The sequence below is a fragment of the Rutilus rutilus genome (assembly GCF_951802725.1).
Source record: "Rutilus rutilus genome assembly, chromosome: 3".
NCBI classification, from domain to species: Eukaryota; Metazoa; Chordata; class Actinopteri; order Cypriniformes; family Leuciscidae; genus Rutilus; species Rutilus rutilus.
In genome coordinates this window covers 23,643,268-23,659,411 of record NC_140211.1, presented here as the reverse complement: position 1 = coordinate 23,659,411, position 16,144 = coordinate 23,643,268, and the positions used below count along the sequence as shown (strand labels likewise).

The 16,144-nt window shown below is 39.0% G+C and overlaps 1 protein-coding gene across 1 annotated transcript in view; it reads left to right on the top strand.

Moving 5' to 3' along the window:
* Positions 1 to 16,144, top strand: part of map2k5 (mitogen-activated protein kinase kinase 5) — a 63,000-nt gene that overhangs the window by 30,656 nt on the left and 16,200 nt on the right. The window contains exons 17-20 of the mRNA XM_084405809.1: positions 1,572 to 1,601; positions 7,034 to 7,060; positions 7,385 to 7,417; positions 14,675 to 14,736. Of these exons, the coding sequence (XP_084261935.1) occupies positions 1,572 to 1,601; positions 7,034 to 7,060; positions 7,385 to 7,417; positions 14,675 to 14,736 (152 nt within the window). The remainder of the gene's footprint in view (positions 1 to 1,571; positions 1,602 to 7,033; positions 7,061 to 7,384; positions 7,418 to 14,674; positions 14,737 to 16,144) is intronic.

Genomic DNA, 16,144 nt, shown 5'->3' with positions numbered 1-16,144 from the left:
AAATGTACGTATGAGTGGATTAGATTTTAGTGTGGTTGTTTGACTCGTGTACTGAAAATGCCGTGCTGGTAGTTCTCATTGGCTTTATTGATTCCCATTTTGTAATTGTCAACGCTTCTCATTGGCTGTGATGAATTGTTATTGTATCCCTTAAGTCAATCCCTTGATTGCATTTATCAATACTGTTAGATATTATCGGTGAGATGTTTAGGGTGGGAAATATCAAGGGTCATATGGATTGACATCATCATGAGTTGATGAACAGTATATTGATCTGATTATGATTTAGTATTGACCTTACCATATTGTTAGGGGTTTGATCGATTCGTCTCGATGCCTGGAATGTTTAGGCGGTTCAGGTGAAGTACCTCTGTTTTGTTGGCAATATTCTTGACCAATGAACTGAAGTCACCTCCTGAACTGAGATGGGAATGCTTGATTTAATAAATGAATGCACTGTGGTTTGAGTTGGATTAATTTTCTAAATGTAACTGGAATGTAATCAAAGTATGGTTTGAAAATAGATAGACTTTTGCTTTTGGGTTTTGCTGTGTTTTTTTTCTACATCTGTTCTTTGATCTCCAGCATGTGTTGTAGTCTTCAGAGATTAACGTCTGTTGAAGTATATACACCTGCTGTGATGCTGGGATGCAGGCAGGATTTTTCTAGGCATCAAAGTTTTCTATTTACAATGTTTTTGCAGCGTGTCAATAAGAGATTCATTGCAAACCGTAGAGTAAATGGCTTCATTGATTATAGAGATTATAAATCTGGAATTTACGCAAAAGTGCGGCTTTGTGTACCCTGCGTTGTAATTGACATCTTCAGTGATTATAATGCCAGAGATCTTTGCTCGCTTTCTGTATATAATATATATATATATTTTTCATGCTGCTAACTACACATTGCAACATTTCTGGAATGACAACCATATTTAAATGCGTGATTGAATCCGATTGACGGTAATAACCATAATAATGCATGGAACAAAATAGTATAATACTGTATGTCAAATTATCTTTATTAGTCTTTTGTCACACTTTTAAGAAGTAAAGTGTAAAGTACTTGATTATAATTTTAACTGTAGTGTGTTATTCAATAGGCCTATTACATATAAGTTTCAATAGAAATGACATTAAAGGTTTTTTTAGTACCATAAATGCTGGTCAGTACGTTCGATAGTACTCTTTAACTACATTTCCAAGACAATTGAATTATGAAATAACATGTAAAGATCTACTTAAGGCCTACTTAAGTAGGTCAAAAAAGACCTCTAAAGTTTACATTTAAATTACATTTAATATAAATTTAAACTTTTATACATTGTCATTTAATTGCAATTAACATGCCTGAAACATTCAAATTCTATGTGTAATTTATTATTAAGGAATTGATTTCAATATGCTCCTGTTAAGCAGATTTGATTGTCCAGAAACCCTGTTTGAGACATCGTCCATCATAGCTGTATATGTGAAAGTTCATGTACTTATGCAGGTGTTTGTAAGCGTGTAAGTGACTATACCTGTGTGCTTCATTAAAAGATACCTTTCCCTCTGTTCTTTCATTCGCAGTTGGCGCTTGGCTCTTTTCCATATCCACAGGTGAGTCTGCTTCATCAAACCAGATACCAGTTTAACCAATTTAATGTTTAGCTCTTGAATTCTCAACATTTCTTTGCCTTGGAGGCACGGAGGACAAATGTTCCCTCATGATCTTAGCGTATGGGCAGTAATTAATTCGCTGTTTGTCCCACAACTGCTCACCCCACCCTTGTTTACTCAGCTTACATTACATACAGTCCTGCTGACCCGTTCCATTCCTCAATCCCATCAACCCTGTAATAAGATTTCATGCAGGGATTTTTCAAGATTATCCCAGTTTAAGAATGACAAACCCGGATTATAATCCGGATAGATTTGGAGGGTTCCCAGTTTAGGAACCACATGGCACCAATGCACAAAGCATGTCAATTTATGGTGCCTGTTAGTGTAGGATGACATGGTGTAGACGTTGTGTAGTATATTTAAAGGTGCTCTAAGCGATGTCACGTGTTTTTAGGCCAAAACATTTTTTGTCACATACAGCAAACATCTCCTCACTGTCCGCTAGCTGCCTGTCACCTGAACACACTGTAAAAAAACGCGGTCTCTGTAGACAGCCCAGGCTCCACAAACGGCAAGAAAAACAAACTGGCCCAACCTGGACCACGAATCATAACAAACAGTGTTCCAGCCAATAACCGACAAGAATGATTTGGGAGTGGGGGTTGGGGGGTTAGTGCACGTGCACATGAAGAGGGGTGTGGGGAGTGGAGGAGAGAGAAGCATGAAGAGGGAAGTTAGCTAGAGGTGAGATGTCCTAGACAACGACTAAAGTTAGAATTATATTCTCTTGAATTTTGATATGGCCGACACACGACCAAAGAGACGACGTTCCGATGAACAAATAGCAAAGAAGAGGGAAAAAGGAGAAGGAACGCGCGAAGTCCCGAATTTACATCGGAAAAGCACGGAAGGGAGGGGGAGGGGACGGGATGAGGAGGGAGGGTCGAGCTAGCCTCCGTTTTGTTTGACAATTCTTTGAACGTCAACAAGATGTGACGTCACCCAACATCGCTTAGAGCACCTTTAATGTACTTAGTTGTACTTATTTAATTAAACTGCCATGTTTGTTTTTTTAACCGTATTTGCTAAATTACTTCTATTTTTAATTGAACAAGATCTTGTTGTGAAAGAAACTTAATAAGTTAGATCTATAACGGTATTGTTAGTAGACAGAGTTTATGATTCTTAGCACTTAAACATCTCAGTCTTTTGTTAAAGGCAGTTCTGGTTCTTTGTAAACTGCGTTCTCTTTATTTAAATTAGTTTATACATGTTAACACTTTACAAAAATGTTAATTTCATGAGGTATCATGAATAATACTTTTTACTAAATTTATTAATTTAGATGAATGTTAATGATCAATGATGTATGTATGTATGTATGTATTGAGCAGCGCAGCATTGCATCATTGATAATAGTAATAGTAATATAAATATTAATAACAGTGCAACATTGATAATAATTAATTGTGTTTCTTAAACACCAAATCAGCATATTTGAATGATTTCTGAAGGATCATGTGACACTGAAGATTGGATTAATGATGCTGAAAATTCAGCTTCGCCATCACATCAATATATTCAATTTAAAAAATATATTAAAATAGAAAACAGTTTTTAAAAAATGGTTATAATATTTCACAATAATACTGTTTTTACTCTATTTTTTGATCAAATAAATGCAGACTAGGTGAGCATAAGAGATTTATTAATGCTGTGAAAGGATTGTTCATTATTTGTTCATAATGCCTTATGCATTAACTAATGTTATTAACCTTATGCATTAACTTGAATTATTTAGTTTGATGACTTTGATGATTTTCAGATGTGTGTATTTAGAAATATACTGTATAGCCGATTCTGATTCAGTGCCCTATTTTTTTCTAATCAGACTCTCGGCTTTTAAAGTTCTGCATGTAAGAGTGCAGTGAGTTTAATGAGGGAAATGTTGACTAATGCTCAATAAATTACTCCCAGCATGCCTGTTGGGTTAATTAGCATATTAAAACAAAGCAGCCACTCAGGGCATGCAGGGGAAATCAGAAAGGAACATTTTGAGGCTGCATCTAGAGCCAAAGCCTTGAGCATCGTACAGTCACGGAGGCTGGGCTTGGCGTCGTGTGTGTGTTTGTGCTTTATCTCACACATCACTTGATGCAAATCTTTTGTGCACAATTGCAAAAGTTACTAAATAAAATTGATGTGCAATACATGAAATTTAAAGGACATTATGAGGAGTGCTATGATTAATCATAAGGTCTAATACATTTTTAGTGTAGATATTTGTAACAGAATAGAAAGACAAAATATAGGATGAGCAAACTGTTTGAGATGATGAACAGTTGATGGGTAGAAAGAACATTACAAGGCTAGAGGCCTGCATTTGTGTGTGTGCATTATCCCGGGGCCTGGAGGCTCGTCTCATTTGAAATTGTTTTTCTCTGCTCTCCAGCATTATCTATTAACAGGGCCATTATCATGTTAATCCACTGAGTATTATTACATAAACTAATGTATTCACATGTACACACAAACACTCCTTCATACACGCATAGTGTCTGGAACCATGATTGGATTGGATTTTAATGTTAAATATTGTACAGTATTTCTCTTCTGAAATTTGTCTTTTAGCAGTTGGCCTGTACCTAACCCATCAAAACAAACAAAAAACTACTCAGACCGCGACATGGGAATGTGTGAAATCCATTCAGGTCTGCGGTTCTTCTCCGAATGCATCATCATATATCATTATCAGTTAAAGTGATAGCGATTGAAACCAATGAATGGCAAAACTTTTTAGTTTTAGGCCCATAGTGCCAGAGGCATTATACTGAAGCATTTCATGTATACACACCCCATTAATTTATTACTTCCTCCTTTAATCTTTCTTACTCTCCCTTTTCTCTGTTCCTGCATTTCAGAATTCATATGCAATGAAAATGGAGAGAGAACGAGAGAGAGAAGCATGAAGGAGAAAGAGGGAGGGGGTTAGTCAGTAAGAAAGAAAGGGAGAGCTAAACCTCCCACTGCTAGAGCGTTTTTGCTCTTGATGTTAATTTTCACAGCTCCATATGGTGCTGCAGACTCTTCACCTGCAGGCATCACACACACACACGCTTGCACACACCACCCAGCCAGCACACACGCTACCTCAGGCCTGGCCTGTCACTCACATCAGCCCAGGCATCTGTCTGTTCTCTCTCTCTCTCTCACACACACACACACACACACACACGCTCGCAGAGTCATTGTCCATTGTGCGGCGAGATCTCGAGACATGCCCGCTGTATTTCTGCATAAACTTCTGATGCCCTGCCCCCGCTCCTCCCGCACTCAGAGCCACAAATCTGCCGATGTTTTGTGTGTGAGTGCATGCATGATTGCAAGGGTGTGTGTGTGTGTTTTCTATGTGTTATCTTGTCATTGATTATAAAAGGCTCTTTAATTTCGTCTCACCCCATGTTGGGATTAATTTGCATTCTTTGTCAGGAGTTAATGGCGTCTCCCGATGGCTCGCTCGGAAAATCTTTGAAGACTGCAGACTGGCTGGCGTGTGTATACAGCCTCCAGCGCTTCTCCTCCTGATTGATTTGTTGTTGCCTTTTCTGTTTTCCGGCTGTTTTGGTTTCAGCTCATTTTAAGCCCCATATTCATCTGAATATACTGTATGATTTTGCTCTCCCAGAGCTTTAATGCTATATTTAAGCAATATCACCCTAGCAAGAGTGTTCTTGTACAACAAGCTGTTGAGGCTGAAGGTAATCACAGCCGTGGCCATATTTATTATAACAGCACAATTTTGAGTGTGATATTGCTTTTATACAACATTTATATAAACTGTTAATATTGAGTAACTTGCAGTTCAGAAAAAATTAGGCCCAAGTGCTGTGTAGTCACTCTGCTCTAGCTCCACTTCAGGCTTTTCATTTCCCGCCACATGGTCACTCGTGAAAACTCATTGTGAGCATTCCTGGAGTGAAAGAAAACATTGGCCTTATCAGGCAAAATAACACAACTCTGCTTCCACTCCGCACATCTCACATAGTTTGGTCTGGAGCATTGCTAACAGACAAATGGAGCAATACAAACAGTATTTCACCTCACTATTATTTGGACAATAATAATTTTTTTTGTTTGTTATTTAGCTCATTTTTATCTATTCACAGAATTTTTTTTTACTTTGAAACAATTTTCACTCAGAAATCACTTGTACATTTCACAAATTTTTTTTTAAAGAAACTAAACTAAGAAAATGAAACATGAAATTTCAAAATAGAAAGACAGAAGTGTTATTTTCTTGAAAAACCTACTGAAATAATAGTTTTATTTACTACTTTGGAAAATCTTCTTTTTATATAAATAAATAAAGAATAGCACTGCTTTGCATTTAGTTTCCATTTAGGAATTGTAACACTTTAACATTTTAAAAAAGTAGCTGAGTTGATGTGTTTAAAGTCGTCTTGATTGTTTAGTGGAGATCACATTTAAGTATTTCATCTTACTCCAGTGGTTTAATTGGAAAATAGCGCATACGACAAATATTTATGCCTTTAATTGTCCTGTGATTGCCTTGCTTTGCAGTTTTAGGCAATGCTGTGTGTTATTTAGTTCCTACATTAAAGGTCCAGTGTCTCCAGGTATTTAAAGAGAGCTGGGCCGTGTTTAATTGAGAAAGAGAATCAATGACTTGCGTAATGTCATTAGAGTGGCCTCAGACCGTTAGCTGTTAGCTTAAATTATGCGGTCCATGCAGAAAGTTTTGACCAGATTCCATAAGTGGAGCGTTGGCCTCATGCAAGCATATAAAAAATATCACAGCAAAATATGGGAAAGCGTTCTCCATCTACTTCTTAGATGATCTCCCTCTCAGATGATTGTTGTATCCATTAAAGAGGTTGCAAAGCAGAAATTGAAAAAATCCTGAAGATTTTTAACTGGGAAAATAGAAACCTTATGTGTTTTATTGTTATCACATGATTATACATGAAAATGCTCATATGAATATAAAACGATGCCTGTTTATCAAGTTATATGATTGTCAAAGAAATAACGCACTCTTTGATCCCCACTGTCAGCGTTTTGAGATATGCAATATACCATGAATGTACTTGAGTCAAACATATAAACCTGGAGGTGAATAAAATGCAGGAAAATGACATTAATAATAATAAATAAAGGCTAGGCAAAGCTTATCCTAATTGAGGATCAGACTTTTAGTGACTGTTTTCATTATGTAAACGATGTTAACACATGATGCCCATATATTGCCATCAGGGTTTTTTTTTTTTTTTATCTTCCGCCTGTGATCATAAACATGTTCTGGTGCAATGCTTGCGATTGTAACATGCTAATTGGGTGTAGCTTGCTTTCGCTCTCGCTTACTTATTCTCACCTAAATCCCTTTCTCTATTATTTTTTTCTCCATACAGATTCAAAAGAACCAGGGCTCCTTAATGGTAAGTGTTTTTTTCCATGTATTTTCGGAGATGTAGGCGGCTCCTCTCGCAGCCCCTCGCAGTTTTCTCCTCACTTCGCTTGGTTGCCTCCCTCGGAAGTTAATACCAGATAATAATACGCTCTGTCTTAACAGCCTGTATTCAGATTAGGTGCCATTAGAAATAAGAAAACATTACAGATCAAATGGCTTTTCCCGAGTCAGAGTGCATTTGATTAAGCTGTATTGCTACCTGTTTTATTGCATTAATGATTTTATTTCCTTTGCACTGTAAGGACATTGTATGGGGTCTAATCTCTTTTTCTCCTACCCCCCTCTATCACAGCCTCTTCAGTTATTGCAGTGCATTGTTGATGAGGTGAGTCTGTGTCCCATGTACGAAACCGTCCCTAATGGGGTGGAAAGCTGATATTTTGTTTCCTAATGAAGCGAGGTGTATTATCAGCTAAGCTCAGGGTTTGAGCTCTGAAGAGCTGGAGCTGTCGAGAGCTTGGCCGTGCTGATGTCAAGGCCTTGAACAGAACAATTGGCTTAACTCCGGATTTGACTTGTAAAATAATCATAGTTTAATAAATAAGTGACTAAATTATAAATTGTGTAATATATGTTCTTATTTGTACAAACTGTTTGTTTGTCGGACTGTGTCTGCAGCTCAAAATTTTTAGATAACTTCTTACTTTGTCTTTTTCTCTCTCTTCTCATTCTATCTCTTACACACTTGTGTAAAAAAAAAAAAAAAAAAAAAAAAACGCACACACACAGTTTGCTGGTTTAATGTAGCATGACAGGGCTCTGGACAACTGAGGGTTATGGACCACAGAGTTGTTGCATTAACCTTGACATCCGTTAGGCGCTAAAATACACTCAGCTAAACCCTGGCACATTTTCTCACCCTTATCTTTTTGAGTTGGGTCAGGGTCAGTTAAACTCAGATATTCCTTGAAATAGATACAGCTCTGTGTTAAACTCACTTCTCTGATATAAACACCTTTCTGATATACCTAACTATGGCATGTATGTGGAGCATGTATGCAGTATTTCACCCAGTCAGGCTAGTAGTTCTTCAAATTTTTACTTTTATACATTTTTTGTTTTGTAAAGTTTGCTGCTTCAGTATTATTTTATCACATGTTTCTGTGGTATACTGGAAAACAATGATAAGCATTTCATAACTGTTAAAGGCATATATTGGCAAAAGCATTCAATATGTAAAGAGTCAATATTTACAGTGTTGACCCCTCTTCTTCATAACCTCTGCAATTCGCTCTGGCATGCTGGATATCAGCTTCTGGGCTAAAACCTGACTAATGGCGATCCATTCTTGTCTTATTAGTGCTCGGAGTTTATCATAATTTGTGGGCTTCTGCTTGTTCACTTGCCTTTTGAGGATTGATCCGAGGTTCTCTGTGGGATTAAGATCAGGGGATTTTCCTGGCCACGGATCCAAAATTTCAATGTAATGATCTCCGAGCCACTTCATTATCACTCTGTCCTTGTGGCATGGTGCTCCATCGTGCTGGAAAATGCCCGGATCATCCCTAAATTGCTCCTGGGTCGTTGGGAGAAGTTGCTCTTGCAGGGCATTTTGATTCCGTTATTTATTCATGACAGTGTTTTTGGGCAGAATTGTTAGAGAGCCCACTCCCTTGGATGATCTCAGGATGCTTCACTTTTAGCATGACACAGGACTCATGGTAGTGTTCACCATTTCTTCTCCGGACTATCGATTTTCCAGATGTCCCAAACAATCAGAAAGAGGCTTCATCATAGAAAATAACTTTGCACCAGTCTTCTGCTGTCCAATCCTTGTGCTTCCTGCAGAATTTCAGTCTGTCCTTGATGTTTTCTTGTAGAGAAGTGGCTTCTTTGCTGCCCTTCTTTACGTTGTCCAAAAGTCTTGGCCTCACTGTGTGTGCAGATGCACTCGCACCCACCTGCCGCCAATACTGAGAAAGCTCTGCACTGGTGGTGACACGATTCTGTAGCTGAGCTGAGCTACAGAATCCAGGAGACGGTCTTGGCGCTTGCTGGACACTATGGGACGTCCTGAACCCTCCTTCTATGCAGCGGAACCTCTCTCCTAGAAGTTATTGATGATCCAGTGTCCAGTTCTTTTTGATTTCCTTGCATGTGAGGCCATTTTGATGCAAAGTGATGATGGTTGTACATCTTTCTTTGGAGGTAACCATTGTTAATATAACCAGTCCTACTCGACTCGCTCCGAGCGGGATGTGAATCTGGTCTCTGGACCACAGCCTCTAGTGTCAGTCGCTAGAGTGCCTCTTGAGATCAGGGGAGTGAGGTTTACACGCACAACTCACTCCCAACCGGTTCAACGGCACCAAATGTAACCGGTCCTACTCAACCCGCGGGAATCAAACCGGGGCGCACAAACAAGGACTTTAAAGACCGCAGCCTTGAGGCCAGGGGAGTGAGGTTTACACGCACAGCTCTTTTTTATTTTCAATTTTGCACATCGGCATATTATAAATATATTTTTATTGATCTCACTTTTTTAGTATCTCACGGCATGAACATTGCATTTTTAAGTTCAAAATTCAGAGCATTCAAACCCACATTCTTTCCCATTCTGTTGTGCTCTCTCTAGCGATTATACATTTGTTGTTGTTGTACTCAACAGCAGCCCTACACGTTTACCCCAGGACACCATTTGCTTTTTACTTGTAAAATAAAGATGGCAAGATAACCGAAACATGATCTGAATGGCTGTATCTCAGCAAACCTCAGCTGATTCTGTCATTAAATTAGCAGATCTGAGGAAGTAGGAGAAGGTCATCTTTTACCACACTTAACACTCAAACAATCCCCAAATTTGCATCGGCCTCCTCAACATTTAGTTAAAGCCCGTAGGCCACGGTAACTCTGACATTTAAATACGCTTTCCACCGCTATGTGAGTAATTAATAAGTAATTGTGTTAATTGTGTGTGTGTGTGTGTGTGTTTGTGGGGGGGGAGCCTCTCCCTTCTCCTCTCTGCTTGAGCTACTCACTGACACATGCTAATAACAGAACGCCACAGAGAGATGGAGAGGGAAGCATAAACACACATTAAACATACCGAACGTGTCCTTTCTGCTATAGATTGCTGCACGTAATTAATAATTAAACGGCCGCTCGTGTAATGAGTTGACCCGCGCGAACTGTTCATTACTCACCCGGCAGAGGCATCACTCAAACTATTTTCTGCCGTGCCCTTCGCTCCATCTCCCTCAGGCCAGAGAGCGCGCCGCCACGCTGCTGCCGACTGCATTCAGCTGACCAAGGCCTTATTACTCACTGCCACTGATTTACAACCTTCGGAGAGAGACAGTGAGAGGGAGCTTGAGATGGGAGTTGTGGGTGCTCCCCAGGACCTACTTTAAAGAGTAATCTAGTGCACAGACTGAGAAAGAAGCAAAGTGAATGTGATGGACTGAAAGAGCAGGAGAAAAGAGAACATTTAGAAACTGTACCTGAGAGAATATGAGAAACAGGCAGAATAAAGAGGATATCCACCCGAGAAGGGCATCAAGACCCAGTCTATCAGAAAAACGGGAACGAATATTCTGTGGTGTGAATGTACGATCTGAGACCCATTAAACATGAGCTTACCATCAGTAATGATGAAAATCACTAGATAGCAAAGAAGTGTCATGCAGTACACGGGAGAAATTCAGGAAGGTCAAAGGTAGTTGATCTAGTAATCTGACCACTTGTACTTAGAGAGGATGTGGGTAATGACAGTCAAGCTTGTTTGAAGGGCATTGTGTTTGAGTATGTATGGCTGGTTTCCATGGTGACCTCGGTATAAATAATCAGCCGCAAGGTCTCAGAGGACTCATGGGAAGGGTGAATAAATGGTTAAATGAGGTGAAGCACGCCAGAGCTGATTTTTGTCCTCTTGTTTACTTTCTCGCGATCAAGTCCAGCCCTTCTCAGTGTCTTGCTGATTTGTAGCGCACTTCTTTATAGGAGACGCTCTATCTCAGATCTGCACGGCAGCCCATCTTTAATTGTCCCTCTTTGCTCGTGTATTGAAACAACCCTGATGCTTCTAATAAGACTCAGGCTTAAATTCACCTCTGTAATTACTGATCTAATTTTGCCTGATAATTGCTGCTGGGCAATTACATGTATATTTACTGCTGGTATTGTGAAGGAAGACGGGCCGTGGTCTGGCTCTGTTTGTAGTGTTGGATAATGGCAGCAAGCTGCATAATGTAACAGTGCTTTCATCACCATCATCATCATCCTCCTCATGCAGCCGCCACATCAAAGACCCCCAAATGAAGGTGTTTGTGCGTCCATAAGTGTATGTGCATCTGTTTGTGTGTGAGGCCGAGTGCATCTCGCTGTATTTACATGTGCCTATTTACAGTTATGCGTGCGGCATAAGTGTATGTGCAACTGTTTGTGTACGCGTATGTTTGTGAGGCCGTGTGCATCTCGCTGTGTTTACATGTACAGCATTTACAATTATGCGTGCTGCTCTGAATCTGTGTTTTTGGTCCAGGCATTGGACATGTATGTGTATTGTGGCCTCCAGGCTGTGAGTCTTGGCTGCGTAATGATGTATAGCTGTACTTGTTCACCTCTGGCTATGTTCATTTGAATAGGTGTTTGTTTCACACTCTTTAGAAAATGACTAGAGTGATGTTGGCTCCTAAAAAAAAAAACATTTAGGAGCCAAATTACTTTTTTAGATGACTAATTACAGATTTGCTCAAACATGGTATTCAAAAGCACTTTAGTTCACTTCCTACTTTAACAGACTGTGTTTAGTTCACTTCCTACTTTCCACGACAATTGTATAAACAGTTAGGCCTTGTCCACACGGAGACGCTTTTAGCTGTATACGTAAAATTTTTGTATCAAATCGGCGTTTCGTACAGACAGATCCGCCGTTTTGGGAGCCTGAAACCGCTATTTTGTTTAAACCGGGTCACAGAGTTTATAAATCTGAAAACGACACCCTTGCATTTTAGTGTGTTCAGCCAAAGCCAGCCATTCTGTATATTTTGTGAAACGATGATGTCATCACCCCACTTCGACCCGACTCGGACACCGATATGTCACGTCACAGTGACAGCAACAACAACTGCGGACTACATACTTGTGTTCGTGCTGCAGAAGCCTTTTTTATTGCTTTATTTATTATTTACTTGAATGTATTTTTGTTTTATTTCTTTACTTCATTTCTTTCTATTTTCTTTCTTATGCTATGATGCCTGTCTGTTGTCTGATTAAGACATTTCATATTTTGTACCAGGCCATTTATAGTTAAAAAAAAAAGTAAAAGCTACTGAGCCTTTTATTGTGTACAGCGCACAAGGTTTATGCGCAAGTCTTCTTCTCTGTTTTTAGTGTATCTCTGCGGCAGAATTACAGCGCCACATACTGGTCTGGCATGTATACTACGTAGTTTTGAGACGGTTTCAGTGGTTTCGTGTGTACCCAGATATTTCTTGAGACGACGCCGTGTTTACGGAATGTTTTTTTTAGAACGAGGGAAAAAAAAAGATAGGATATGGAAAGCTCTGGCTTCGTGTGGATGTGGCCTTATATAATACTGTTTTTCTAGTGGTGTTTGTACTTTTTATGCTGTCACTCTAGTGATCATGATTGTATTTATCCGTAACACAGGCGTTCTCAACCCTGGTCCTCGAGGGCCACTTTCCTGCAGAGTTTAGCTCCAACCTTGATCAAACTCACCTGTCTGTAGCTCTCTCGTAATCCTGAAGAGCTTAATTAGCTGGTTCAGGTGTGTTTGATTAGGGTTGGAGCTAAACTCTGCAGGAAAGTGGCCCTCGAGGACCAGGGTTGAGAACGCCTGCCGTAACAGCTCTGAAAGAATCAATGACTGAGTCTGGTTCACATTATAAGTTCTGCGTAAGTTTGTATTTGTGAATCAGTCATTAAAGGAGAACTCCGGTCAATTTTAACATTGAGCTCATTTTTTTGTACATTTGGAGTGCTGTCAGTACAGAGAACAACGACAAAAATCGGTGTTGCCTACACCGTGTTATCCTCGTTTTAAAATTTGCACCCTGTTGACTTCAATGGGGCAGGTTTTCTATAATTCAGCCAGCGAAAATACCTGTATTTACATCCTGTTTTCGGTCGAAGTCCATAGTAATCGATTGTCGAGTTCACGCGCATAGGTTTAGTACGTATGATCACGCGCGTGAACTCGACAATTGACTACTTTGGACTTCGACCGAAAACAGGATGTAAATACAGGTATTTTCGCTGGCTGAATTATTATCATTTTTATTCATTTCTTTCACATCTACTGCAGTCAGATTCACCGTGTTCACTCTAAATAAACTCACTCACATGGCTGTGCACTTGTAATGACAAATCAAGGATGTTAAAGCAGGCTAAACGCAGGTTTAAAACCTGCCCCATTGAAGTCAACAGGGTGCAAATTTTAAAAAGAGGATAACACGGTGTAGGCAACACCGATTTTTGTCGTTGTTCTCTGTACTGACAGCACTCCAAATGTACAAAAAAATTAGCTCAATGTTAAAATTGACCGGAGTCCTCCTTTAAAAAGAACCAGTTCATAAGAGTTGAATTAGACATCATGGCTGTTAATGTACACAAAGGTTTTCCTGACTGTCACCAATGATAACTAGATTTGAGTTTTTTTGTTGCATGCGTTACCATTTCATTCACAATGTGGAGCCCTGCAAACCCAAAACAGATCAGATTATTTCTTTCCATTTATCCGTTCTTGTTTTGTAAATGGCATTTAGCTTGTATTGTGCCGGAGAGGTTTCCTTTCATTCCAACTGGCTGTTAAAGCAGTTTCTTCTCTTTGTCCCTTGTCTTTTTGTTAAAGCAGAACACTTTCCCTTCAAATACATCAATCCTTCCCACACACCTTGAATCTCAATTCTGTCTTTAACATCAAGGCTTTTGAGTCTGTGTAACATGTTGATATAATCATTTCTTTCTTTCATATTCTTTTAAATAATTTTTATGGTTGGAATACAAATAATCTTCTCTTTGAAACTTGTGTAAAAAAAGGGGCTCCGTTTTTCTGCTAAAGATTATATTACAATGAATGTGTCAGTTTGATCTCAGTGGTGTCTGAATACATGCATTGATGCAAGTGTCCTATTTACACAATGAGAAAGATGTCTGGAATGTGACATTTTTTCACTTGTTTCATTTAGTTTCAGTGTGTCTGTCCTTTACAAGTGGCTGATTTAATTTGGTTACCATTTTAACTACTTGGAGGTTGAGGTCGTAACTAAATGTTCTTATCAACTGTATGCTTTCTGCTTCAGGAGCCCATGAATGGCTCTCTTTCTCCAAGCTTTTTGTCTGTTTGTTCCATGTTCTATGCATCAGAAATCTTCGACTGTCTAACAAAAGGGGTTCAGGTGCTTCCAAAATTGAATATACAAGGCTGCTTTTGACTTTCCGCACATATAATACCTCATTATGGATTGTAACCTTTCTGCAAGGCCACACAAAACCTACAATTATAAACCATAGATTTTTTTGTGAAGTATAAACATGTTATTGATATTTTTTTTTATTATATTTTGTGGATGTTTTTGTAAATAATGATCTTGAAAATGTGTGTATATTTGTTTATTTTTAGGATCCTCCCGTGCTTCCAGTTGGCCAGTTCAGTGAGAAATTTGTCCACTTCATTACTCAATGGTGAGTGTTTCGAACCGAACACCTGTTTCTTCTCTTGTGCCTCTCATAAATAAATAAATCCATATCATGTTGTGATGAATTTGCACTGATAAATGAGAATTAAAAACTATGAAAACATGTGATTCAATAAAAAATAAATTCAGGACATTAAAAAAATACTTTTGTAACATTTTGTAAAATACAATAAAATCAAGAATCTGTGTTAATTCTCTTGAACCTTTATTTAACTAGCAAAATTACAAAGAAAAGATTTCCAATACTGTTTAATTTTGATGGCTGCAGCACACTCCAAAAAAGTTGGGACAGAGGCACATGTTGTCACATCACCTTTCCTTTTAATTACAATTTAATTATTTGTTAGTTGAGGATACTAGTTGTTGCAGTTTTGCAAGTGGAATTTTTACCCAATCTTGCTTGATTTAGAGATCTGCTCAACAGTCTGTGATCATCATTGTCTGATTCTCCTTTTCATGATGGGCCATACGTTTTCAATAAGAAACAGATCTGGACTGCAGGCACATCCACTGGTGAAGAGTGTCTAGAAACCACTCGGTTGTAGCACGTGCTGAATGAGGCCTGGCATTGTTTTGCTTCCCAGGAAAGATGTCATCCTGATGCCATTAAATGTCTCTCTACAATCCCAATATACAGACCCTTTCCAAAAAAAATGTAATATCATGGAAAAGTTTATTTATTTCCATAATTCCATTCAAAACGTTAAACTTCCATAGATTATAGATTCAGGGCCCACAACTTAAACGATTTCAAGTATTTAGTTGTTTATTTGTACATAATTTGGGCTTCCAGCTCATAAAACCCACGAAAACAGGATTTCAAAAAATTAGAATATTACATGAAATCACACAGTAATTACACAGTGATACCATGGTCACTGAACCAGGTTTTGGTTATTTTGGCAGTGTGGGCAGGTGCAAATCCTGCTGGAAAATGAAGGAAGCATGAAGTGCTCTGAAAATGTCCTGGTAGACGGCTGCGTTGAGCGGACAGCACAGTGGACCAACACCAGCCGATGACATGGCTCCCCAAACCAACACAGACTGTGGAAACTTCACACTGGACTTCAAGCATCTTGGATTGTGTGCCTCTCCATTCTTCCTCCAGACTCTGGGACCTTGGTTTCCAAATGAGATGCAAAATTTGCTCTCATCAGAAAATAGGACTTTGGTCCACTGTGCTTTATTAAATCCAGAGTCAACGCAGCCGTCTACCAGGACATTTTCAGAGCACTTCATGCTTCCTTCATTTTCCAGCAGGATTTGCACCTGCCCACACTGCCAAAATAACCAAAACCTGGTTCAATGACCATGGTATCACTGTGTAATTACTGTGTGATTTCATGTAATATTCTAATTTTTTGAAATCCTGTTTTCGTGGGTTTTATGAGCTG